At 44.0% G+C, this 27,427-nt stretch overlaps 1 protein-coding gene across 2 annotated transcripts in view; it reads right to left on the reverse strand.

Moving 5' to 3' along the window:
• The window catches only part of LOC135199506 (uncharacterized), a 54,995-nt gene extending 27,568 nt beyond the window's left edge, over nucleotides 1-27,427 (reverse strand). The window contains exons 1-11 of one of the 2 annotated variants that reach the window (XM_064227616.1): nucleotides 27,299-27,427; nucleotides 25,820-25,927; nucleotides 25,549-25,650; nucleotides 25,195-25,370; nucleotides 23,989-24,073; nucleotides 22,892-23,037; nucleotides 13,896-13,983; nucleotides 12,849-12,922; nucleotides 11,371-11,521; nucleotides 3,948-4,051; nucleotides 3,667-3,826 (exon numbers count right to left, since the gene is read on the reverse strand). In XM_064227616.1, the coding sequence (XP_064083686.1) occupies nucleotides 3,667-3,826; nucleotides 3,948-4,051; nucleotides 11,371-11,521; nucleotides 12,849-12,922; nucleotides 13,896-13,983; nucleotides 22,892-23,037; nucleotides 23,989-24,073; nucleotides 25,195-25,370; nucleotides 25,549-25,650; nucleotides 25,820-25,922 (1,189 nt within the window). In that variant the 5' untranslated portion in view covers nucleotides 25,923-25,927; nucleotides 27,299-27,427. Of the gene's footprint in view, nucleotides 1-3,666; nucleotides 3,827-3,947; nucleotides 4,052-11,370; nucleotides 11,522-12,848; nucleotides 12,923-13,895; nucleotides 13,984-22,891; nucleotides 23,038-23,988; nucleotides 24,074-25,194; nucleotides 25,371-25,548; nucleotides 25,651-25,819; nucleotides 25,934-27,298 lie in introns of both variants that reach the window. The other variant, XM_064227615.1, reaches the window with a different exon arrangement.

The raw sequence follows: 27,427 nt of genomic DNA on the forward strand, positions 1-27,427 counted from the left end.
AATCAAATTCAAATCAATTTAAGATAGCGTATGCCTAGCACAAATCCAAGTAAATAAATTAAAAGACAATTAGGATAACTTAGCGGCAAATGAAGTTTCCAAAATCCTAAGACCGGAGGTACTGAAAACAGGTGTTTTCAGTACCGGCGACAGAAAATTTATGAATAGAAAATGGGAATGGTTCCTGATACCCGCCTCCCAGCGGCGGGAATGGGTACTAACCACCTGGCCGACCACTGCGTGTGTCGGAAGTTTTTTAAAATTCTGTCGGACTTCAGAAAATACAGCTATATATATACCTGCCAGGTAAGTGTCATGCATAAAAACTCTTATATACGTAGTATATTCTACTCAGGGAAACTATTTCTGCCACGAAGAGAATGTTTCCCATTCCACTCATCCATCTTCTCTTGAGCAATATCTGATTCTAAAAAGGTTGTGTGCGTTTCTCGAAAGACTTGACCATACCGTAGTCTTAAAGTGAATTCTCTACTACATCCATCTTCTCACTAAGCATGTATTCTAATAAGCCATGCTTTCGTAAGCATGAGAGCATTATATAATATAATGTTCTGCTGTGTTAGAATCCTTTAATAATGTTCCCTACGGTAAACAGCATTGAAAGGTTATAATATCTTTCTTATTGAAAGCTTCTTAGCAAAAGGCAGACAATATTTTATTTATGTTAGCTTAACTATCCCCTCCATTCGAGACTAAGTCCATGATTGTAGGGGGAATATACGGTTAACCATTCGATCCCGTTGGAGAGAGAGATGCAACCGACTGCTAATGACCGAGACTGGATTGGTACTGTATTGGCCTTACGCTTACAATGACAGCCCGGCCGTCCGTCGCTCGCTGCCTGGCTGCATTCATCGTGAGTTGCCAGTTACTTCATTTAATGAAGGAATATAATAAAATATTCCCGAGCCTAAGGAAGCTCTCAATAATGCCAATTTAAGCCAAACAACCTGTTTTGTTAAATACGAGCTGAGTAGGTATTGTCGTAACAAACTTTTTAAGCGAAGTCCGAACCTTACCAGGAAAATCCTGTAAGGATATAGATAATTTCGTAGCGAACCACAAAGGCAACTATGGTATGGGTATATGACTTGTCATTCAGCAGTCGTATGCAGCAAGTCTTCCTTCTACATTCTTTCCTCTCCGATCCAGAGAGAGAATGGAAATTTTGCCCTCTCCGTTCTTTTCGTCAATAAACACGAATTAGCATTAGTCGAAAGAGATCGCAATGAAAACTCTCGGATCGAAGAGAATCCCTCAAATTTTTATTCTCTTGGAGATAAGGCCGTATTCTACGCCTCTATTATCTGGAAGAGCCTCTAATCAATGAATGAGCTCGTACGAACCTTGTTCAATTTGCAAACGATTGCCACTCTTTCTGTAAATGGTTGGTTGCATTATTTTAGAAGGAGGAAGATTTTAATATCGTCTTATTAGTAATGAACTAATTTTTTTTTCAATAAAAAAAGGTCGCTAAGGTCTTATAAACTGAGAGACCTGCTCCCTTATTGGCTTCCAATTCCGATCTATCTTCCATTTCCTGTCCATCAAGTTGAAGAGAAGAATGAGCAACCGGAGGAGAGCGCCTCCTTCTGTAAGGTGAAGGGCTTTTAGCAGTACCGATTCTAACCTGACAAGGGCTACGGCCGCCTGTGCGACATCTTGAGTCCCCGCCAGGAAAAAAAAAACCGATCTTGCTCTTGCCATTACTTGCATTAAGGACTATCCTGAGAAGGGCGACGGCCGCCTGTGCAACAACTCCCGTCCTTATCAGGAGAAATCCTCGAATGTCTTTCACCTTACGCAGAATCAGGATCTAACTCCAAATACGATGAAGATCCTGGTTTATAGCTTCAGGCGCTTTGCTCCTCGTTTCAGCCGCTTGAGGCTTTCAGGCGCTTTGCGCCTCATCTGAGGCGCTTCAGAAGCCTTGCGCATCGTTTCAGGCGCTCCAGGCGCTTTTCGCCTCGTTTCAGGCGCTTCAAGCGCTCCGAGCCTGTTTTCAGGAGCTTCAGGCGATTTGCGACTCCTTTGAGGAGCCTCCGACGCTTTTTCGCCTCTCTTCAGGCTCTTCAGGCGCTTTGCGCCTCGATTCAGGCTCTTTAGGCGCTTTGAGCCTCATTTCAGGCTCTTTAGGCGCTTTGAGCCTCATTTCAGGCTCTTTAGAGGCGCTTTGCGCCTCATTTCAGCCTCTTCAGGCTTTTGCTTGCCATCATTTTAGCCTCTTCAGACGCTTGCGCCTCGTTCCACTTCATGTCCGAGGAGCTAGAAGCTTAAAATTATATAGTATGTTTAATCATTAACGAGATCCATAATTCATTCGATCAACATATATTCTTTAATATCTAATTCGTTCTTCTCAGAATAGATATATTTTCATATAAATGTACCGATGAGGAATTTGTTGAAATAACTCTTTCAAACCCCATGGGATAGAGCTCCGTCTATTTGTACGGGGGCGGGGGACGAAACAGGATAGGGCAATGCCTCTACCGCAACTGTTATAGAAAGATATCTCTCTGAGGTTCCGATATCTACGACGAGATTATCTTGCATCTTCATTGAATCTACGCCATTGAAACTTTCTTCTCCTTATCCGTCAACACGATAATAATAAGGGGAACACATTACATTAGGACGCCTTTCCAATGGCGAACTTGGCAGTCTGGGACGTTCTACAGAACCTGCCGACGGGGGACGCCTGATCGGTGGGGATTCTCTGAAACCCCCCTGCGGTTTGTCGACATTCCTTCTCCTCTGGGCTTGTGAGCTTGGAAGAGGTCTAGACCTGGGAGCGAGACAGAGCCGATCAGACGCACCCTCCATTGCAATGGGGGAACACTATATTCACTTCTTACTTACCTTTTAAAAGCTTGCATTTGAGCTATCCATTTATCTTCAATTTGAATATATAAATTTGTAGTTTCTGAGGAGTAAGAAGTTGATGAGGATGCAACAACTACTAGTACTGCTAATACTCTAACTGCTCGTTAGCACAAACGCTATTAAAGCTTATAAAGTAAGCGTATCTAGTTATATGCTTTTCTGACTTCCTAAAGTAGGAAATTAGAGTTTAATATTTCCTTAATAAAGTTGTAACCTTTATTACATGTAATAATGAATAAATATTAATAATTCTCTTTATGGCAAACTATGTGAGTGTCTACCGATGATTTCGGTAGTTTCACTTAGTATTTTCTTCGAAATTTCGAAGCGAAATTCATTAAAAAGTTAATAAAAGCGTATGCCGAACCAAAGACCCAGTACTTCCCTGCAAAAGACAGCCCAGAAGATCGATGGCGATGAAACCCGAAAATCAAATCAGGAGGAACCGTAAACGTATGTTTACAGTCCAAACGATAGAGAAAAATCTGTCCTTAGAAGGTAATAGTTCCTATTCCTGCCACCCAGCGGCAGGCCGGTAGATCACCTGACCTACCTACCTAGCGTGTGCGCGAAATTCGAATTTCTATCGGGGACGACAGAGTCTATAGCTAAGTATATATCTGACAGGGAAGTTGAATGTATGAAATTATAAAATTATGCTTAATTCCTAGAAACCAAGTGATACTGGGAGACATTTCTTTCATGATTAACTAAGCTCTCTATGGGTTAGACTCATACACACAAAACTTAAAAACTTACTAAGTGTGGTACAAGCACCTCCAAAGGTCATTCGGCTACTAGGTGACCGAGGTGGAGAGGTCCCTGCAACTTCAGGATTACATGTGGATTCACCTCCCGACACCTTTAGACCTTCGCATAACTTCTTGATCCTTTCTTCAATGTCTACTTCTGACTCATCCTGAACATGAAATACCCACATATATGTACGTATGCTCAACAAATGCATGAAAAATATTTGATCATGTTGTCAACTATATAGCACAGTCCTAGTTTTAGAGAAATCCAAATTACCAACTTACCCTTGAATTTTCTACACATACTACTGGCTGACCATCGGTGGGCTTTTTGATGGGTGATGACATCAGTGATGAAGACAGCAAGCTATCACTGACTTCATCCAAATCTGTCAAACACAAAATGAAATTTCAGATATTTTCAAACGTATGATTTGATTCTTGCACTGAAAAACAAACCCTATGATACAATATACAGAATTTTACTTTTAAGTACTCTTGACACACATACAATCAGTATGCAAGTCTTTTTTTTTACATAGAAGCTTAGGCTTCCTTTCCTTGGATATTTCTCCATAAATTTGACTTTGGATTTTGCTACTACCTGTCACCAAGTCTTCACAAATCTTTCAACATACTGTGCAATGGCTAGGAGATAAGGAAAATGGAAGCTCAAGACATATTCCAAAACCTGGTAGCATGAGAAAAAGAAACATTCATCAGGCCTTGTAGTTCAATGATTCCTGATTTTCCCAAAATTAAATGAGAATATGCAGTCTTTTGGGTATTTCTCAACCTACTTCTATGACCCTCACACATCTTACCAAACCTCTTGCAGATACAGGCAGTCACCCCAGTTACAACAGAGATTCGCTCCTGAGGCGGCGACTCAAGTCGAATCTGATTTAAAGTCAGGTCTTAATTTAAAAAAAATGTATAAAAATAATAAAAAAAATTATAAAAGCCTTTCCTTAATTCCTGTGGTTGGCTTGAACACTGGAAGGATGATGACACAACTTATTTAAATGAGGAAGCTCTGAAACTAGTACCCAGCCTAACATTGTCTTAACATGAAGTTTTTATGTTAAAACAAAGTTTAATGTATACTTACCTGGCAGGTATATATATAGCTATATTCTCTGTTCCACCAGGCAGAAATTTTCAAAACTCGCAGCAAACGCTAGTAACCTATTAGTAGTTCAGGATACCACCACCCCGTTACCGTGGCACTAGCGCCAGGAACCGTTCCCACTTGGGCCAGATTTTTCTCTGAACTCTGTCTCCTGAGGGGAGGAGGGTGGGCATTAAATTATATATACCTGCCAGGTAAGTGTACATTAAACTTTGTTTTAACATAAAAACTTCATTTTAATGTATGACACTTACCTGGCAGGTATATATATAGCTGATTGACACATTTGGAGGTGGGTCAAAGACAGCAACATTGTTAGAGTATAAAAAATTAAAATTATTAATTTACTCTAGGTTCCTTACCTGCTAAGGTAGCTGACTTCATAGGTCCTGCCTCTCAGTCTGCTTAAACCTTAGGAGCTCTCAACAAGGAAGTGTCCTGTATGTTGAAGAAGCTAAGACTGGAACTGACAACTGGGCATGACTTATGTGTTGACAGAACCCTACAGCCCTCTTATGCCACAGCATTCAAGCTTAGTAATAGATCAAGTCCTGAACTACACACACACCACACCAATATAATACAAACCAGACTGATAAATGTAAACACACTTTTCTCAGACGACCAATAAACACAAACACCATCACCTGATAAAATACTAGCTTAAAAGAAGGTTATGGGGTGGTAACTCCTTTGCCCAATACTGTACCCTTTTCCCGAGGACACGTATTGGACCTAGCGTCTGACAATTATCAAAAAGTGTCTGAAATATCCTCAGATAATGAGACGCAAATATTGAATTCGTTCTCCAAAAGGTAGATTCAATAATTTCTTTGAGGGCTAAATTCTTTTTAACCGCCAATGAAGTCGCCACTGCCCTGACTTCATGAGCCTTCACTTTAAAGATACCAAAGCTCTGTTCTTGACACAACATGTGAGCTTCTCTAATTAACTCTCTCATAAAGAAAGCTAGAGCATTCTTTGTCATGGATCTACTGGGGTCTTTGACTGAGCACCAAAGAGCATCAGAGTTCCCTCTGATCTCTCTTGTTCTTTCAATGTAAAACCGTAATGCTCTCACTGGGCAGAGAACTCTTTCTTGCTCATGTCCCACTAACTCAGATAAACCCAAGACATCAAAGGATATTGGCCAAGGATTCGCAGGGTTCAATCATTCGGCAAGAAACCTTCCTGGAATGAACACACTGCATTACCATGTCTCCATCCCACTTTCTTTGAAATGGCCTGAAGCTCACTAGCTCTTTTCTTTTAGACCGTTGCCAAAGCGACTAAAAAGATAGTCTTCTTAGACACATCTCTCAGAGAGGCTTTCTCTAAAGGCTCGAATTTACTAGAGGTTAGATGCCTCAAGACAACATCGAGGTTCCAAGCAGGAGGCCTGCATTGCGGTTGTTTCTTAGTACCAAATGACCTAATCAGATCTCTAAGGTCCAAATTATTAGAGATATCAAGATCTCTGTGTCTAAACACTGAGGTCAACATACTCTTATAGCCTTTGATTGTAGACACTGACAATCCTAAGTCCTTCCTTAAGTATAGGAGGAAGTCTGCGATTTGGGTCACAGAGGTACTGGATGAAAACACTTTCCTCTTTCTACACCACTTACGGAAATTTTCCCACTTCGACTGATATACTGCGATTGTGGAGGTTCTTCTGGCTCTAGCCACTGCACTGGCCACCTCTCTAGAATATCCCCTCGCTCTGACAAGACTTTCGATAGTCTGAATGCAGTCCAGACTCCCAGAGGGGCTTTGAGGGTTTCTTGTTGGAAATCTGTCGAAGTGGGGTTGTCTGAGTAAATCTACTCTTAGAGGAAGAGTTCTTGGTGTATCTATTGTCCATTCCAGTACCTCTGTGAACCAACTTTGGGCCGGCCAAAACGGAGCTATTAAGGTCATCCTCGTTCCTTGGCTCTCCCTGAATTTCTTCATAACTTTCCCCAGTACTTTGAATGGAGGAAAAGCGTAAACGTCTAGGTTTGTCCAATCCATCAGGAAGGCGTCGACCGCCACTGCTTCCTGATCTGGAACCGGAGAGTAATAGGTTGGTAATCTTTTTGTTCTGGCTGTCGCAAAAAGATCTACTACCGGACGGCCCCACAACTTCCACAGGCTCTGACATACCTCCTAGGTGCAACGTCCACTCTGTCGGTAGAAGTCCTCTTCTGCTCAACAGGTCCGCTCCCACATTCTTCTCCCCCTGTATGAACCTGGTGAGCAGAACGACGTTTTCCTCTTCCGCCCAAAGTAGGACTTCCTTTGCCAGCATATGTAGAGGGGAAAAGAATGAGGCCCCTCCTTGTTTGCGGATGTATGCCAGAGCCGTGGTGTTGTCCGAGTTGATCTGCACTGTCTTGTCTCGAATCAACTCTCTGAAGTGCTTCAAGGCCAAGAAAATCGCCATCAGTTCCTTCCTGTTTATGTGCCAACTTGTTTCTTCCTCGTTCCAAAGACCCGACACCTCCTGAGGGCCTAATGTCGCTCCCCAACCTGCGTCCGACGCGTCGGAAAACAAGATGAGGTTTGGGCTCTTCTGTTGAAGCGACATCCCTTCTTCTAACCTGCCTGGGGTTAGCCACCAACTTAAATCCTCCTTCACTTTGGCAGGAATTGGAAACTGGAAGGAATCCGGTTGCGATTTTCTTGGCCATGAATCTTTCAGGAAAAACTGGTTAGTAGGTCTCATGTTGCAGTATTTTCCTAGAGAAAATGAACCTCTCTAGCGAAGAGAGAAGTGTGCCCAGTAGACTCATCCACTCTCTTGCTGAGCATCGTTTTTCTCTAGGAAGTCCTGCACCTTCCGAATGCATAGGGCTTGCCTTTCGGGGGACGGAAAAACCCGAAAAGTCACTGACGATATCTGAATCCCCAAATAAACTATCTGTTGCTTGGGATTCAACTGCGACTTTCCCAGGTTTACCACAAGACCTAGGTCTTTTGCTAAGTCCAACGTTTGTTTCAGGTCCTCCAGACATTGACTTCTCGATTGGGATCTTATCAACCAGTCGTCTAAATAAAATGACACTCTGATCCCTCTTAGATGCAGCCATCTTGCTACATTGGACATCATCCTCGTGAACACTTGGGGGGCTGTGCAAAGGCCGAAGCACAGGGCCTTGAATTGAAAGACCCTGTTCGGAATCACGAACCTTAGATACTTCCTGCTTCCTGGATGAATCGGAATATGGAAGTATGCGTCTTGTAAGTCCAGGGTAACCATCCAGTCCCTGGACGTACCGCTGACAGTACGAATCGTTCGTCTCCATAGTGAATTTGGTCTTTTCCACGAGAACATTCAGTGACTTACGTCCAGCAATGGTCTCCATCCTCCCGAGGACTTCGCAACCAGGAATAGCCGGTTGTAAAATCCCGGATTCGTGATCCAGAACAGGTTCTATGGCTCTTTTCTCTAGCATGGAAGAGACTTGCTCCCACAGAGCCTTTTTCTTCACTAAATCATTGTAATTTGCCCCCAGGGCTCTCGGAGATGTTGCGAGAGGAGGTTTCTTTAAGAAGGAATTTTTGTACCCTTCCCGAGCTACGTTGACGGCCCCAGGGATCTGGACCTTTCAAGGTCTGCCAAACTGTTTCCCAAAATTCTTGAGTCTGGCTCCTACTAGCTGCTCTGGAGGACTGAGTTCTCATTGTTTAGAGGTGGTTTTGGCTCCTCTTTTCGCTGGTACTCTCTTGCCTCTAAAGGCGGGTCGTGCAAAAGTTCTGCCTCGAAAGGGCTGTTGAGAAGGCCTTGTTTGAGGGCTAAATTCTTTTGGAGTTTTCTTCACCAACTTGGATGGTAAAAACTTCCTTACCGATGAAGAGAGCAAATCTTGAGTGGCCTTCTGAGAAAGCGCCAGAGCTATATCCTTAATAACTTCTGACAGAAACAATTGGTTTGAAAGGGGAGAGAACATCAACTCTGATTTCTGTGCGTTGGAAATGCCTTTAGAAGCGAATGAGCACAAAAGCGACCTCTTCTTCAAAACTCCTGCTGCGAATAATGAAGCCAGTTCATTTGCTCCATCTCTGAGAGCCTTGTCCATGCAGGACATAATGCTCTTAGCCACTTCCATATCTTGTGCATTTTCGTCTTCTAAAGAATTCGCCAACGCTCCCAATGACCAATCTAGAAAATTGAAGACTTCGAAAGTCCTAAAAATTCCTTTAAAAAGATGGTCAAACTCGGACGAAGTCCACCAGACCTTGGCAGACTGCAACGCCTGTCTGCGCGAACTGTCCACTATACTGGAGAAGTCCCCCTGGGAGGAGGCAGGTACTCCCAAGCCAAGACTTTCTCCAGTAGCTACCATACCCCAGACTTAGATGCAACTTGGCTGGGGGGGGGAAAGCAAAGGAGGATTTTCCCGCTTCCTTCTTGTCCTTCGGCCAGTTATTCACTCGTTGCAGCGCCTTCTTGGCCGAAATCGACAGAGTCATCTTGAGAAAAGAGGACTTCTTAGGAGTCTTAGTCTTAGAAAACTGAGACGGGAGATAAAGGCGCCGTAGGCTGAAATTCCCCTTCAAAAATAGACAGCAGACGTGAAGTAAGGATCTTGTAATCCGAAGACGGTTCGACATTCTTCTCTTCAACAAAGTTCACTTCTTCTTCTGCTGAAGAAATGTCTTGCAGATCACTATCGTTGTAATGCTTTGCTGATGGATTAATGTCCTGCCGCCTGCGTCCTGCCACCAACGAAGTCTCTGCGTCCTGCCGTCTGCGTTCTACAACCACAGAAGAATCGATGTGCTGCCGTTTGCGTCCTGCGTCCATCGTAGACACGTCTGCTTCCTGCCGCCTGCGTCCACCAGAGGTTCCGCGTCCTGACGTTTGCCTCCTGTTTCTTCCGAAACAATCTTCTTCTTCCTGCGTCCTGGAACACTACGCGATCGCCTGTCTTCGTAGCGCCCGTGCGTCCTAAAACCTCGGCGCGCAAACACTTGTCTTCCGTCTTCTTGGAAGACTTAACGGGAAGGAAATCGTCCTTACGCCTTGCAGGTCCTTGCAAAGGAGCATCCCATGAATCGACGAGAACTGCAAGCTTAGACTGCATTTCTCTTAAAAAATCCTTCGTACTATCTTCCTGACGAACAGCCGTAGGAGGAGGAGGAAGACGAGAAGGACTAGGACGCAAAGGAGAGCGATCTTGGACTCTACCCGAAGGAGAGAGAAGAGGAGAGGACAAGCAAGAGGACTGGGGGGAGTCTCTTGACGAAATCCAGGAACGTACGGGCCGTACCGAGTCTTCTTTCGATCGCACAATCTTCTTCCTCTTGGTCGGAACCATGTCCTCATCGTCCGAGGAAGACATAATCTCCGGGCTGCTCCAAGCTTCACGATCGTGAGCATGTCTATCTTGAGCAGTTGATGTCCTTAACGTCCTCTTGAGGGGGTGAGACACTACCGAGTACCGATGTTCGCGCTCTGATGTCGAACCATCAGAGGACGCACATTTCCCAGTTACCCCTTTTCTGCGGCGAACTGCAACAGCCTGGGATCTTACAACAGGACTGTCCGAAGGGACGCCTGACCGTGGTAAAACCTCTCTCGCCTCCCTTCGACTGTCGACATGCCTTCTCCCTTGGGTCTGGGAGCTTGACATCAAAAGCCCTCACTTTATCCGTAAGACGCTGTATTTGGTCACCCATGGACGCAAGGGCAGCGAACACCTTAACAATCTGTGTATCGTTCGTCCCCTCCGATACAGCAGTGGGTGCAGGAGATACCTGGGGAGAAGGAACTACCAACTCTACGTTAGAAGGAGCTGGAGAGGAAACACATTCACTCCTTTTACTGGAAGTATTCGACCTCTCACTACGAGAAACAGATCTCCTTACACGATCTTTCTCAAGCCTTTCAACATATTTCATAAATATCTTCCACTCCTTCTCTGACAAATTCTCACATTCAACACACCTACTCTCCCAAGTACACACATTCTCTCTACACTTCTTGCAAATGGTATGAGGGTCGACCGAAGCCTTCGGCAACCTTACCTTACATCCCTCTTTCACACAAACTCTAAACATACTACCAGTGTTAGACATCTTCCAAGAACAATCCAAAGCGAATGCCAAGCTAACGTTTCCAAGTACAATACCAAAAATTCCATGAAAAGTCAGCAACGAGAAGAAAATCCTAGCAGGGAACCACCAACAATGTTGCCGGTTCGGCTGGCAGAAAAAATCTGGCCCAAGTGGGAACGGTTCCTGGCGCTAGCGCCAAGGTAACGGGGTGGTGGTATCCTGAACTACTAATAGGTTACTAGCGTTTGCCGCGAGTTTTGAAAATTTCTGCCAGGTGGAACAGAGAATATAGCTATATATATACCTGCCAGGTAAGTGTCATACATTAAATTCAGATTTTTGCCTTATGCGGAGACAAAATTCTTATATTTTTTAAGAGCGTCGTAGGAACTGATCGACTGATGTCAAATAGCCATTGGGACTGCCTGTTTTTCTCTATCACTGTTAATTCTAAACACAAATAAAAGTTTGAATAAAACTTCAAAATTTTCACTGTACATAGTACATACAGATAAAATGTATCAGAACACCTACTCAAAATACTCAAAGATGGCAGATCAGAAGACGATACGGGCGATGATGTCACATTAGCAGATTTTTCTTTCGGACTTATCTTCTCTATGCATCTCTCCTGACCTTCAGATGAGCAACTTCCAGCGGCATGTTCCAAAGCCTGCAGTCCAATCTGGAGAGGAGGAAGAGGAGGAACGCATGTTTTGAGCAAAATATCAAAATAGCACTAAGGTTTTGACTATAAATATCCTCCTTTCCAGAGGTCCTCTACTCCTCACATCGTTAGACTGAGGAACTTCAGCCTTCCAGAGGACGTCATGCAATTGGAACTCCAGACGTTCAAGCGAAGATGCAATGCATTACTACCCTAATACATTTTTATCCATTTATTAAGTTACTTCTTTTTTAATAAGTGAGATCTCTTTCTGTATTTCCCTTTACCTCTTCTTACTTCTTCCTAATGAACACCTTGATATTCTTTGGAAGCTTGAATTCTAAATCAATGGCCCCTATGGCTGCTTGTTCCATTTGAACAGGTTTCATTTTCTCAATAATAGTCATAATATCATCATAAATGAGCTTAACAAATAGGGCAAACTTGAAGTTCGAGTGCCAGGCAAGAGTAAAAGTAAAGTATGTAATCGATTATGTGTTTACAAAGGCAATCTGCTGGGGGCTAAAGGGACACACAGCTTTGAAACCTTAAGACCTGCTTGTGGAGAAAAATGAGGATGGATCCAAATACGTTAACATGAGAAGGTTCTGTAAGGGGTTACCATAAATAGTAGTCTTGTGTGGCATACTGTGCATGGTATTAAATGTTCTTTTCAGGGTTCCTTCACCGCTTTCTTCCATTTGTATCCTTCTCTGTTTCCCTCAATTCTCGATTACATGTCCAACTTCTTCAAATTTTCCATTCTTTTATATTTGCCTCCAATCTACTAACAAATCCTTCGGGTAAACCCTAAGAGTCTAGGTATGTGAATTAGTCATCTTTTTCAAATCAATAATAATTGTAATAATAACAATAATAATAGTGAAGAAATCCACAAATGTGTAGGTGTAAATATGTATATTACAAATACATACATATACAAAACAAGAACTTTGAGAACCTGCTCAAAGGTGAATCAAGTAGGTTTTTGAAAGCTCTCATTTTGTATATACTATGTACATTACTGTTCATTTTTAATATAAATTTACACCTACACCACAGTGGATTTCTTTGCCATTTTCATTACTCATGCTATTATGAGAGTTTTATGAATAACATTATAAAGAATGACCATCTGGATGCAGCTAAGATTACATTGCAGTTCTGCAATCTCTCAAACAAGTTTCTTTTTAGCAGTAGGTAAATGATATAGCATATAGCAGTTGTCCGAAGTTTGTTCATTCCTTAACAGTCCTTCATTCATAGGAAGTTTGTTTGAAAGGTCTACTTTTAAAATAATAATAGCCAACAAGAATATACACCTAAATGGAGTATTCATCCTTACCTCATTCACTGACAAAAGTCTAGCAAGCTTAGGTGGTCCTGGATAGCTGAACTGCATGATCTTCTGGGCCACATCTAGTGAAGTAAAGTGAAAAAGAAATAAAATGAACAGATAAAGGCAATATATCTCATTCACACATTTCAAAGTCTCTCTCCGTTTCTTCAGTTCAACACATTTATCGGGTGTTTTGTACCTCACTGAATAGGTATAACTAATTCTTGGGCAAATGAATGGGTTTCATAAATACATCAAATCTTTCCTAAACAGTGACCCTCAAGGGTCTTTGGCGGTCATTATCTAGGACTATTTCTTGGGGTCATTATCTTCATGATATTTAAATTCTTTTGTTTATGATTTTACAGTAATCCACAATGGGCTTGTATTAAACAAGCTACAAAGGTGGACACATACCGGGTTAAAATCCTTGGGGTGCACTACCTGGGAAAGATAAATGACAACTGACAAACATCAATGAATATTACTGTGGTAAAAAAAATATACAGTGGTCCCCCCGTATTCACGGGGGGGATGCGTACCAGACACCCCCGTGAATAGTTGGAACCCCTATTAAAACACTGAACACAGCCTATTTTGTTAGTTAAAACTCAAGAAAAACCCACTTAAAATTTTTACGCTTGGTTTTTTTAATAAGTTTTTAGTTTTCAGTCAAAAAGTGCATTTCTTTATGAAAAAAAAAACAAAAAAAAAAAACAAAAAAAAAAACAGGAATGTTTGGTGGATATTTCTCATAGAAAACTACCATTGAATAATTGCGGGGAAAACGTTCCGCCCTGAGAAGAATCCGCGAATGTGTGGAGTCCAGTGAATCGGGAGAAACGGCGAATACTGGGGGTCCAAACTGTATATAGATATTTTTAGTATTTTCAAACTTTTCAAATCAAAAATAAAAAACAGGGGAAGAGGAAAGAGCATCTGATTTACTTTCCCTAGAGTCTTGAATGTCATCTAAACAATTTCCACATATTTTACATTAGTTAAATAAAATTTGAAATCAGTCGAAATCACCAAGTTAGTCATCTTGCTTACCAGTGGGTGTAACAGGAACCTGGAATCTTGAATCATCACTTCCTAGTTTTTCCGACTGATTAATTGTGATCGTGCCATTCATTCTGTCCTGTGAAGAGAAGAAAAATAACATATTTTAAAGTAAGAATACCGAGGAGAAATATCCTTATCTCTTGCAAGTTTCAGACAAACATGACAAATTTTGTCCGAAAATTGGCAATTTTTTCCTAACTATACATAAACCTGAGGTCCTTTTACAATAGGAACGGTACTAGCGGCAGCTGGATAGGTTCGTTAAGCTTTCCGGGGAAGCAAGGGGTTCGTAGTTAAGCTGCTTGTCCCGACCAGGCGCCGCGAAGCTTAGCGCGACTGGGTTAGGTCAAACAAATCACTTTTTGCTTGTTTTTGGCCCAAAGGCAAAAACCTGTGGCAGAGTGAGGGGTGGCATGATGTTGGCGCGGGGCTATTTGGTAAAAGGGACCCTCAGGTTTGTATAGTTAGGAAAAATGCAAATTTTTGGACAAATTGTCATTTTGTTCCGACACGGCCATACAAACCTTACGGTCCTTTTACAATAGGAAGGAAACTCACCTTCTTGGTGGGTGGAATCTGAAGTCCTTTTGTGAACAGACTTGTTTTCGCCCAACCTTTGGAAGCCTCCCTGGTCGTAAGAGCGAGGGAGGGATCCAAGCCTCTGTCCGATTGATCGGGGTGTGGCACCGCAGGATCAAGCTGGTCAGCCGACCTCTTGGACCAAGTAACTAAGAGGAGTAGGGCAAGCGTAATCTCTTCGTACGCCAGTCAAACGAAGAACAAAAGTTCCTATTTGCAAGAGGCAACAACGTTTATGGTTTGTCTCTTGGTTGGCATCCCACTTCCCCCCCTTGCCCCTTTAAGGATGGAAGTTGGTGGATATTCGCTCCCATCCTAGTGGGAAAGGGATAGGATGGGTCTCTGTCGAGGTAGCCTCACCGGCCATCTCGATCCTTATCCAGCAAGGTTGATGACCGTATCCCTCTACCCACAGGTAGAGGGGTAGAAAAAGATAGGAAGAGAAGCCAGTCACTCTCTCATTCGACGTTAATCTATTCTTACAGTCACACCAGGACTCGATGCTGTTCAGCCTGCTAGGGTCTGGGTTAGCTACACAACGTGTTGAGCAGCCACCACGTGGGTCCATAAGGAAAACGATCCAAGGAACCCGTGGTGGGCAATATCCAAAATGGTAGAAGGAGGTTGCCAGTGGGTCCTGGTTTGTAACCAGACACCCCTGCCTTCAGCCTTCGCACCACGGAGAAAGGTTCTTGTGTAACGTCGATGGGAGTGTACTTCTAGGTCTCTTGGTTGCTGACGAAGAAAGTCTTCCAACACTCCGCCTGGGATGTCGAGGTTTCTTCAGAAAGCGTCGGTCCCGCGGCTTTCAACAGGACAAGCAGTCATCTCCTTCGCTATCGAAGGCGGTGAAGTCCATTAGGGAGGGGACTGTGGAAGGACTCTAACCGAGCGTCAGGAAACCCGGAAGGGTTTCAGAAGTCCTTCGCTTACGAATTCGGTATGGGGAAAAAAGGGAAAACAAATCGAGCGTCAACGAATCCCCATCCCCTGGTATGCTTGACTTTCGCAGGCAAAGTCATGCAACTTACCTCAGAGGAAAAGAAGGGAATTTCGAATGACCTATCCCTCGTTCTCGACTTCGGTGATGTCCTGTTTACCCATACTGGTCTATCCGTCTGCAGCGAAGTTTGGGTTCTTCCGGTTAGTGGATAGGAACAACCGAACACTCAATGTTTGGTGTCGATGGTATGGGTACTGTGACAAGCCGTTAGGACAAGAAAAAAGTATTGTTATTGGAACCAACCGAACTAAGTCCACCAGCGAAGTTCGTTAAACGACTTGGGCGGGCCTCTGACAGCTGCCTACTGGACTGCGTTCGGTAGGAGGGCAAGTTGGTCCAACGCACCCGAGGCAGTCACGTGACCTTCCTCGCCTTAACAGGGTTATGCCAAGAGGAACTATAAACCAAAATCAATGTTTTGTTTCGTCACCGATGCCAGAAAGGCAATGGTGAATGACTCTCTTAAGGCATGTGCCCAACAGGCGAAAGTCAATTGCCTTCTAGAGACCGAGGTCTCCTTGATTGCTAAGATATTCTCCATTAAGTAATAAGTTGATTCTCCGGGTTAAGAGGAGAACAACACTATGTGACGTTGAAGACGAAGGGTGTACAGAAAATAGCAACCTACGTCTTCACCAGCTGCAACCGAGAGAGGGATTCTTCTCAAGATTCCTGAACCTGTGCTACAAAGACTGAGAACGCTAACGCCTGCTATTGATTGCTGTCCGTGGAGGACCGTAGTTTGCAATTAAAAAGCGGAGCGCTTCCAGTAAATTTGGAAGACAGGGAACTACTGCCTTAAGAACTGCTTTCATCATGGCTTGAAACTATTTGGAAGGTAGAGCTGTCCAGGATCGGTAGAGTAGGCGATGTCATTCTGACCATATCTGTTGAATTCGGGGCGGAGCTACAATGAAATTTGCACACCTACGAATACGAGAAATATTTTGAAGCACAAAACTCCCAGAATGTCTGCAAAAATCATTCGCATTAGTTCGCAGTGCGATGCAGCGGGTTTGACCTAGTCACAGACTTCTGGTTAACCGTGCGGTAAACAGCCAAAGATGGACAGAGTCCGAAGGAGATTATCTCTGTTTGAAAACTTCTCGCAATGGTCGAAGGCGATGAAATCGAGCGTCACAAGCAGTAGATGGTCCTTCATTTATTGCGAGAAATCCCCGTTAATTTGTTCAGAGGACCTAAGTCCATGATTGTTGGGTCAGAGATACGGTTTACGGTAGTCAATCCAACCAGGGGAGGGAGAGGAGTACGTACCGACCGTGCATCTGCAGAGACCTAGCTGATACTGAGCGCCGCTATCAGCAGTTCAATGACGCCAGTAGCTCGCCGTTGACTCGTCATCCTGAGTTGCCCAGGTAATCCCATTATTCCACGAAGGAATGCGTTCGGTGGCTAGAACCCATCGAGGCATAAAGAATACGCTCGGGACAATTATATTTAAAACCAGAAACGGATTTCGGGTAAATACAAAAGCTTGATTTGGTGTTGTCATGGACAATACCAAGTATCTTCTAAAATCCGAAACTGATAACTTGCTGGGTAAGGTTGCAGGCAACCCCGAGTTGCAGTTGCAATTAAGATACAATTCGTCCTCCGGTTCACAACCGTAGAGTTAACTACGGTAATTGCGCCTACCACCCCCGGACAATTCAACTGTTAAAGAACTCATGTCGCGAGGTACTATACGTAGTATATTATTTGTAGGGTTTCTGGTACCCACGACCTCCATCCTAAATTCTTTTTCACCCTTTCCCCCGAGGAATGAGAACAAGGATTTGGAGATCGCCACCGCTTCGTTCTCTTTATTCAAGAGAGTGAAGGGAAAGTCTTTCCTAAAGGAAAGCTTCAATGGTGAACAGAATACCGCAAGACGGATAGTTCAAGCCAAAACTGGGAAAGTTTCCCGTACCCGTTCTTTTCTCTATTCCAGGTTAACGCGCCTACTGTGAGATACTCTTCTTTCAAGTCAGCGGTCCCTTCTTCCAAATGCTAGAAATTACAGGAATTCGAGCATAAGCCGAGGTTCACCCGATTATCGTGTAACCCAATTATCGGGGATGTTCTCGCACACTTTGGACCGTGGTCTCCGCTTGAGGTGTTTTGGAGATCGTAAAAACTCGAACACTCTTGAGTGCGCTAGAAAATTCACCGTAAGAAATTCTAAGCACTCTGCGAAACCCCCCACCGAATTCGTCCAGAACGATATCGGCTGGTTGGTCCCTCTCGATTCCCGTAGAAATCGAGAAAGGGGCAGGATCCCTCCTCAATGACCGGGGCTTTACGGTCATGTAGGTACCCGAAGGTCGCCCCCCGGGTAGCGCAGCCCCTAACGTGGATCTTACAAAGAGAATCTCCTGTTAGGATCCCTCCCCTTTCCCTCGTAAGCCGTAAGGGGGGAGAGATGGGTAATGGGGGAGGCAATTGGAATACTTGGCTCGCCTTACCCAGCTGGATCTAGCAGTTGGAGAAGAAAAGGAGGCAGGCCATCGCCCTTACCGGCGATGGCCTCTTAGAGGCCGATGGGGGGGGAAACAAAACGTATCGTCATGGAGAAAACGTTTTCTTTCCCGATGGAGGGTTTACGAACTCCATACTGTAGGTAAGTGTCCTGCCGCCACTGTTGGAACGTCGTCTTGGGTGGGGCTGATCCGACACCTTGACAGGTAGAAGAGCCGATATCCGCTCCCGACTCATTTCAGTCCTCGGTCGAGGGTCGAAACCTCAGGAAGGACCGAACGGGGTATTTAAATACCGGTGTCCGAAGACACGTTATAAACGTCCTCTGGTCGGCAGTAGAGGAAAGGTGAAGTAGCTTGTTCGCCGTCCAGAACTGAGAGAAGCCTTCTTTGTCCGGGGGGGGGGGAGGAGACGAGGAGACTACCTGGTTCAACAACCAGTCGGTCAAGCTTCCGATCGGCCGGGCCCGACCCACCGTCGATTTGGGTTCCCATCTCGGGCCCTCCCCAAAACTGACCTCGAGCCGAGACACGGCTCCCTGCTGGTGGGAGCGGCGATCCTTCCCCGAGGTCAATTGTGCCTGAACGATTCAGCGCCGTAACCTCGGCAAAGTTTTCCTCATGGAATCTCCGGAAGTCACAGCATCTTTGCAGAGTTGGGACCCGTTAACCCATTCGAACAAGAGCATATTTCCGAGAACCTTCCCTCCTAAGAATGGGGAATCAGCGACAGCCCCTCTCGGTCTTTTTCACCCCATCCACCCTTGCCGCATGACGCCCTGGCCGGTTGCCAAGAAACCGTGCCTGGCACGTTAGGGGTCGTTGTTGTGGTGGGATCATGAGGGGCGCACCCCTCACGATCACTCCTCAATACCTAGCATCCTCCGCCCGGTGTAACCCGCCTAGGTGGTTTGAAGGTACTGGGAGAGGCAGACCTGACCGCGCCCTCGTTGCTCCGCATGGCAGAACCAGGCAGGCTTTGGAGGGCTTGCATGGCGATCGTCAACACAACCCGCGGTGGCTGATCGGATCTGGCAGGCCTGGGTCGAACCGTTATTCGCTGGTGGAGAACGGCTGGACCTGAGCACAAGCGGCCCCCGATCTCTGAGTGTCAGAAAGAGCTTGGTGCTGGGTTGCCGTACACCCGATTCTGCGTCTCCTGCTGTGAGGAGCGACGGTCAGGCGACCCTGCAGGCTCCACTGTTCACAGTGAGACCGGTTGGCTTTGTCCTCCCACGGCACGTCACGTCGCTGGTTTCCAGCCGTGGCTGGCAAGGTCACCTGGCGAACGGGAGGACCTCTTCCCAGCCTCAGCCCGTGGCCGGGTCCGTGGACCGTCACGTCCCCGGGTAGCCAGCTGTTCGCCGCGAGAGCGAGAAGCTGGTCTGGTTGGAGATATCGCCGTGAGCGGCTGTCACCAGTTCTTTCCGCCCCGTGCCGTGAAATCCTGGACGCTTGAGCCGGTACTCAGAGGTCTGGTTCCCTTGGCTGCACGGTCCGCTGGTAGGACGACCGTACACTTTCAGGTACCGGTCCCGCGAACGAGGAGGCCGAGCACGGACGCCCTGATGGCAGTGGCAGCACCACTTGACACCAGGCGAGGAAGTACCGGTGTTGAGCCGGTTTAACCACCAAACCCCTCTGGTCCCCGTAAGTCTTCTTCCTTGGTTGCGGAAAGAAGAGACGGGCCCCGCTCCCTAAGGAGCAGGAGGTAACCGCCCGGTAAGGTAACCCTCCCGGTCCACCGAGGGGTGAGAACGGGTCCGAGGAAGCTCACCCCGGGAAGGAACTTCTTAGGAGGGGAGGAGGCGACCGACCTTCTTCGTTCCTCGGCTGTTTTAAAGCCCTTAGAAGTCAAGGGGGAAGAGGCGGCGGTCCGACGACGATGAAGAAGATGAAGACGACGGCCACCGACGACCTTCCTCCTCTTCTTCGTCAGCTATTTCCTCAGGACAGACGTAAGATCTGCTTATCTCCGAGGGCGGAGCCGGGGCTGACTTGTAGCCGAAGCCACAGGGCCCCGGACGCACCTGTAACAACACACCAAAGTCTGGGGTAGTACGCCACCACGACAACAGGGAAACGGACATGCAGCAGGTAATGGGGTCATCTCAGGAACAGCAGGCAACGGCCAGCACATCATCGGTAGGGACAGCCCAGCGCAGCCAACGGCTAGGAAACCAGCCAGTGCACAATGCTGGCATGGGACAGCCAGCGCTGGGAGTGCAAACTGCATCCCAGAATCGGCCAGGTACGGCAGGCAGCCACCGGAAACACAGGAAGTTGGAGCAGCAGCCAGCAACATCCTGGTACCGAGGGCGGGCAGGTCCAGGGGCGAGTTCTAGGGCAGCAGGAAAGTGTGGTCGCTGCATGCGCGGCAAACCACGAGCGGTCGGCGGCACGCCCCCCACCCCCCTCTCGGTAAACGGCGAACAGCACTTTCACAGCGGCTGGTATGGCAAGACTGGATACCACGTGAGGCGAGTACAACCAGGTGAGGAGGGTACGTCGTCACCTGGTTGCGTGTCACTCCTACTGCCATGGGTGGACCGACAGTGGCAGGCCCAGACATAGAACCGCAGCCCCTGGTACACCAGCCACGCTCTGCAAATTGGGAAGGACGGAACCCCATACTCACCAAGGTCTCCACGCTCGTGGCAGTAGCACCTGCGGAATAAATAAGTAGTTAGCGATTAATTGTGGGGAGGGGAAATCCCCTCCGTGCGGGGGTTTTGATCCCTCCCGAACGAGTTGAAAGACCCCCTAATACAATTGTACATCGGGCAACCGAGCGCCCTCGCCCCCGCGCTTCGACCTGGATCGGGCGAGGAGAAGTAACGCCGATAACCTCCCCCCCCCCCAAGGGGCGGGGAAGAGCCATCTGTGGGTTAACCTGAGCGGGGGGGGTGGGGGTCCCTCGTTCCCCACCCCCCGCACAGTACCCATGTACGCAACCCAACAAATAACAGCCCGTAGAGCAATCGTGCCATCGGCACGAATACAAGGCATAAGGATCAATTCCCTGGACTGAGCGGAACTTGAACCAAATAATATTTGATGCAAATCAATAATAATGGAACAAAAATGAAAATGCATCCTTGCAAAACGATTCACTTTCACAATGAATAAGGGGCTCGGATCGAGGCGCATTTGCGCCCTCGGTACCGCCGAGCGCAAGGTGGGGAAAGCGGTTTCCATTCCTTACCTTTATGGATCAAGGTTTCTGGAACCCTTGATCAGAATGAATTGAATTTGCAATCAACAAATAAATAGGAAAATGAAAAGACTACTGCCTGCTTGGCGATTTCACTTCATACAAAATAAAAAGAAGGGAAGGATCAATTCCCGGTGAATAGCGGAACATTGATCCCAGTCAACAAAGCAATCCTCAATAAAAAAAATGAAAATGAAAAAGAACTGCTACTTGCGATTTCACCTTCATTCAAAATAAAAATGGGAAGGATCAATCTCCGGGTAAGCTCGGAAACTGCATCCAAAATGAGTTATTGCTACGAATAAAAAACAAAATAATATAAATGAAAAATAAAAAGCAATTAACTGTACTTGCGATTCCTTCCACTTTCACATACTGAATAAGTTTCCGTGCCCGAGCGCATTCGTTTCGGCAACGGGCATAACACCGGGTCAAAAAAATATAAATGAAAAGAGCACTTACTTACGATTTTCATCTGACCATTTCCATTTTTCCAAAACCCAAATATACGCTCGAGCGAGCGCTCCCGCCCTCGGCAACCCGAGCATAACACAATACGGGAGGATCATTCTGGGAAAATGAAATTTCCCGCAATTACGCCCTTCAGTCCCCGGCGACTCGGGTAATTCGGTAGGGCGTTGTGAAGCCAAGATCCTTTAATTCACAATTGAATTCAATGAAATGAAATTGTACTTACAATTCAGTTTCACATAGATAAAAACATAGAAAAAGAAAAACACACCAAAACCAATCATGCAAAGAAATGCAAACGAAACTACATGAAGCGGGCCAGAGGAGCGATGATACAACGTCCACTAACGCCAGCAGTCCGAAAGCAAAAAGTGATTTTGTTTTACCTACCAGTCGCGCTGCGCGCCGCCTGGTTCCTGGACGTAAGCCAAGTTAACTACCGAACCCCTTGTTCGAAAGCTTTACGACCTATTCCAGGCTGCCGCTAGTACCTTCCCTATTGTAAAAGGAACCGAAGGTTTGTATGCCGTTCTCGGAACAATGAGGTAATTTTTACAACAATCATGGGCATACCCCCACCAGCTTTCCTCCTCCCTTACTGGCTAACTGTAGGCTACGTTTAATGTTCCTTTCAGCATCCATTCTTGGGGTCCCAGGCACACTGCTTCATGACTTTTCTTCAAGCTTCCTCATGAGACGAAAACTTTCCAAAACCCGGCAGTCATGTTTAACAGTTACATATTTAATTTGTCAAAAATTCCTTCTTTTTTCAAAGTTCAATATAATATACTGAGAAGTTAATGTCACAAAACTCATATATTACTTTCATTTTCTAATACCCATCAATCCTAAATAAAACCTAACAGATCATTTACATTATACTGTATCTATTCTATTATTCTCTACAACTACTTTACACATTTTCCCTCTACTTTACTGATTGTAAAATTATAAGTATCAACTTGTGCATCTGTTTTACTAACTGAAACTTGTAATCCAGAATTATCACAGTAATGTAAACCTTCTTCAAGGATGGTGACATCATCGAGAACATATTGCTTGTGTATAGGATATGAGCACCCCATAAAGGAACTCTACAAGCAGACATTCCTTCCATTTCCAATTTTCTTTTAAGGTGTCTTCAACCTAGACAACACTGTAAATTAAAGAAAGACACCAACCTTACATCCAAATATATGCTATCCATTTAATTTCACAGATATCAGAAACGCAAACTGACCCTGAGACGTGAGCGTTGTTTCACAGGGCTTGGTGATTCAGCTGGGAATGACACAAGTTCTGCACAATCTGGTCCACTGGAATTCAAAGCAGGGGCTTCCCTATCATTCATTAAATCTTCTTTGTTGGTTACTGTGATGGGTAATCCTGTAAGTCAAGAAAAAATCAATTAAATGTAAAGCTAAAAAAGGAAAACAAGAGATCTTCATGGCTACAACTTAAGTCTGTCAGTTATTGCTATAATTCTGAAATAGTCTAGACAAATCATTAACCCAATACTGGGATTTATGTAGGGAGTTGATATCTGCCATTATTGAGTAGGTTTCTGGTTGGATTACCAATTACACATCAGGTTTGGAAGTGCATCCAGGTACTTGAAGAACAACCCATACAACTTATACAATCTTTGTTCTTGTATAAATGAAACAGCTGTAAATACATAAAAATTTATGCATTTTTCCAGTAATGAACATTACTGGCATTTGTTACTCCTTGTATAAACCAAGTGCCAAGATATCTGCACATCCACACAGCCACAGGATGCAGCAACTTTCACTACTGTGGCGTGAGAAACAGGGTGACTTAGCAATGGGTTTAGTTCCATTACTGTAACATAAAAATTACATCAACTTAGCGCATTTTTTCCTTAACCTCTCCGTATCCTAATTACAACTGGAAATAAAATCCTCTTTGTTCATCTTCATCCCTTGAAATTTGCTCTCAAACTATAATATAATCATCTTTTCACCATTTACTATGATGTAATGAGAATGCAGTCATGCATCTAGACTCATGCATGGTTTGCCAAAAGGATTTCTTCTTAAATTTAATCAAAGTTAAAAGTTGGACAGCTAAGCTGGAAGAGACCAATGGGGACAGATGACAAGTGAAAGGCTGACAGCAATGCATTTCCAGTCATAGGAATAAAGCATAGAACCTTTATTACAGTGTACAGCACAGTGTACTGTTTACTATAATTGTTGGCTGATCCCCCCGAGGGAGATAAAATTATTGCACTTACCAACAAGTCTTCCCAAAGACACAAGTATAATGTCAAGTGTAATAAGCAAACTAAAATCACACTGTCACACTTCTTACCAGATGAAACAGAAGAATGAATATTTGAATCGCCACTTGTCGCCTTCTTAATTGGACCATACAAACTGGAGTTTTGTATTCCTTCCTGTGAAACAAAAGATAAACAAACTTTTGGTTTCATAATTCCAAAACATTTGAGTGAATGCAGTGTTTGTGAAGATACTGAAGTGGAATACTTACATAGTGATTGGACAAGAGAACAAATAAACATGTATATCTAACCATCTGACAACTTGACATAAAACATATTAATAAAAATTATGTGTGAGTGCTAAGTGCTGTATACAAAACAAACGTAATTAAAAGTATCAAGGATATCCAAAGAATCTATACTGATCACACACTATTATGGAACAGGCAGGAAGGCTATGAGCTTGAATAGTTAAATTGTACATAAAAGAATATAAATAAACATAAGAAAATAAAGAAAATGCACAGCCACTAAGACAAAGATATGATGAACTTTTCTAAGTACCAAGTTAACCTAGGCACCAATTACCTTTCGAGAACCTGGCATCCTAGACACAGGTTTTAAGAATGGCCAGAATCCAACATCAGAGCCGTCTCTTTGAAACACATTTTTCCTTTGCTTAAGCAAATCTGATAACAAAAATTCAACCCCTTTTTATCCTATTCCTTATTCCATTCAAATAAAGCTTCTAGTACCTGGCCCAAACCTCTACTCAACCTCATCCCCACCAAACTGACTTTGTCTACAGGCAACCTTTCTTTCTAGTGATGCTTTTCCTGATCTTCCTCAAATCTCTCATGAACAGTCGACACCTAGGATTCGTGGGGTATGGGGACCACTACACCACTGCGAATATAGCTGAAATCCACAAATACTTGACACTAATCTAAAAATACTTGTAACACCTATTCTAGTAGTTCAAATACCAAAAACCCCCTGTCAAAATTCATATACCTGCCTATTTTATTAGTTTTACCATGAAAAATGTATTTGGCCATAAGAATGTGAAAATACAGTAATTAGGTGAATATTCCTCAATGAAAAATTCTGTCAATAGGCAAATTTTCTGCAAATAATGTGGATATAATATGTTCCAGAGAAAAATCTGCAAATCCTGAATTGTGAATAGGCAGGGGTTGACCATACATGATAAACGGTCTTTCAAAATAGCGCCAAAAAGCAAGCCAGTCATTCCTGATGCACAGTCATTAACTTTGTGGATAATAATAACTTACCCAAAAACTTGAATAATGATTCACAGGACTTGGTGATCCAGTTGAGATGGAGACAAGCTCTGCTGAGGATGATTCACTGGAATTCAAGATAGGCTTTTCAATGTCTTCTAGTAATTCTTCTTCTGTACCAAGGGAGCTGTTTGGATTATCATCACCACTAAGCAGCTGTGCAAGTCCTGCAAAGAAGGGCGATATATTTTTCCTGTCGTATGATAGCCTACGCTGTACAGGCATGTCATAAACAAAACTAAACGTTCTAAAGTGGAATACCAATAAGGGTAATGAATGGCATCTCACTGGCTCTTGGTTACAACAAAGTCCCTAAATAATCACTTATTTAATGAAGGTACTTACGCATGGTATCACATGCTGTTCTCCTCTCCAGTTCTCTCAGCTTCTCAATGCTCCTGTTCAGCTCATCCTCCAAAAGGGAACCAAGTAATCTTTCTTGTTCAGCTGCCAAGATGGAAAAAAATATATCATGTCTTAGAATTTCAGCTCAAACAGTTAATTTGACCTAATAAAAGCTGCCTATTATTCCACAATATAGTACATATAGCCAGTCACTCAATATATGATGATAAAAAGACACACAAAATAAATCTATTAATCATCATCCTGATACCTTTCCTTCCACATACTCCTTGCACAACAAAAACGTCATCATTTAATTCTGCTGGTACATCAATGTCGTCCAAAAAAGATGCCTGCTTGCAAGCATAGGCCATTTCTCCTGCAACTTAAAAGGGTGCAAATTAATCATAAAATCCTGCAGGTTACAAAACAAAATGTGAAACTTAGTATTCTGCCAATACGGTACAGCATGGCACTAAAAATTAGATGTTTTATTGAGGGAAACCTGGGATCTAGGGTGGCACAGGTAAGGTTAGGTTATGTTGAATCATCATCAGTGGTGTTTTACCATTTATTTCGCAGACATAGGGCATATATTTTACCGACTGTTACTCTAGGTTTTGGGATTTGAGGAATATAATATTTCATCACTGTTGTTTGTGTTGATAATTCAGTGTTTATTAATTAAATCTTCAATCCAAAGACCTGAATTGACGCTGAAGTTCCTTCTAAATTGGCTCGCATTGGATACTGTTACAAGAAAACCTTAAATAAGGTTGCTCCATTAATGACGTGCACAATGTACAAGCAACTGGAAAAATATATACAATTTCTCTGTAAGAGGTTGTTAGTGAGCCTGACCTATAGCCTAATTGCTATGTAGCCTAACCTAAAATAAAAATCTAGGACTACCTATGTTACTCTAGGCCTGCCTAGCCTAGAGATACAAGGATTCCTACTCTCTGTAGACTGTTATAGGATAATACCTAACCTACAAATTATTTGGTTAAAAAAAAAAACAATATACTACCTAGGATAAAATACCGAATGGCGGGCCTCTACCATAGAGCGATCACCTTCCCGAAAATAGGAAATTACTATGGCCTCATAATTTATGGCTTGGGAGAAAAAACTGGCTTCGTGGGGAAAGTAGAGATCTCGAGGTGTTTCTTCGATGGACGCTGGCTCTTGACTAGGTAATGTCTGTCCTGGGTTACAGGACACGTTCAAGTACTTTTTCGGGAAGGTGGTCACACTATGGTAGAGGTTGGCCATTTGGTATTTTACCCGGTTAAATCTAAGTAATTAGACCATTAAAACACTAGCCTAACCAATAAATCAGACTTCACAAAAACATAACCTTTCGATAATTTAAAAAGGATAGATTAAGCACTAAAGTAGATTTGACTACCTTATTCTACCTAGGCTAGTTGCCTAAGATACTAGCCTATACCTAGCTAGGTAGGTAGGCTACTTGCCTAGATCGGGCAAACTTTACCCTTATTAAGCTAGTAAGACATTATTAATATGAAATATACTATAGAATAATGATAGAATAATACATCTACTTCATTTTAACGATTAATAGGTCAGTCTAAACGAATAAATTCAACTAAAATGACGTCATTTAGCGATGGGAAGCGGAGGGCATCCATAGACGGGTTGGCGTAGGGCGTTGTCTTATTTCCTCTCTTAAATGATGAAATAAACGTCTAGATTTCATTTAAACGAGTGAATTTAATCCCCTTACGTGTTCCTCCTTATCTGAAGTGAAGGGGCCAGCTCATCTAAAGCCTCTAAGCGAATTAGGAGGCGAGAAATGTTGGCAATGTCGGTCGCAAGATACGAAATTCCCACTTCAAACGATCACAAATCTTCT

This window comes from Macrobrachium nipponense, chromosome 25 (genome assembly GCF_015104395.2).
Source record: "Macrobrachium nipponense isolate FS-2020 chromosome 25, ASM1510439v2, whole genome shotgun sequence".
In the NCBI taxonomy this organism is placed as follows: domain Eukaryota; kingdom Metazoa; phylum Arthropoda; class Malacostraca; order Decapoda; family Palaemonidae; genus Macrobrachium; species Macrobrachium nipponense.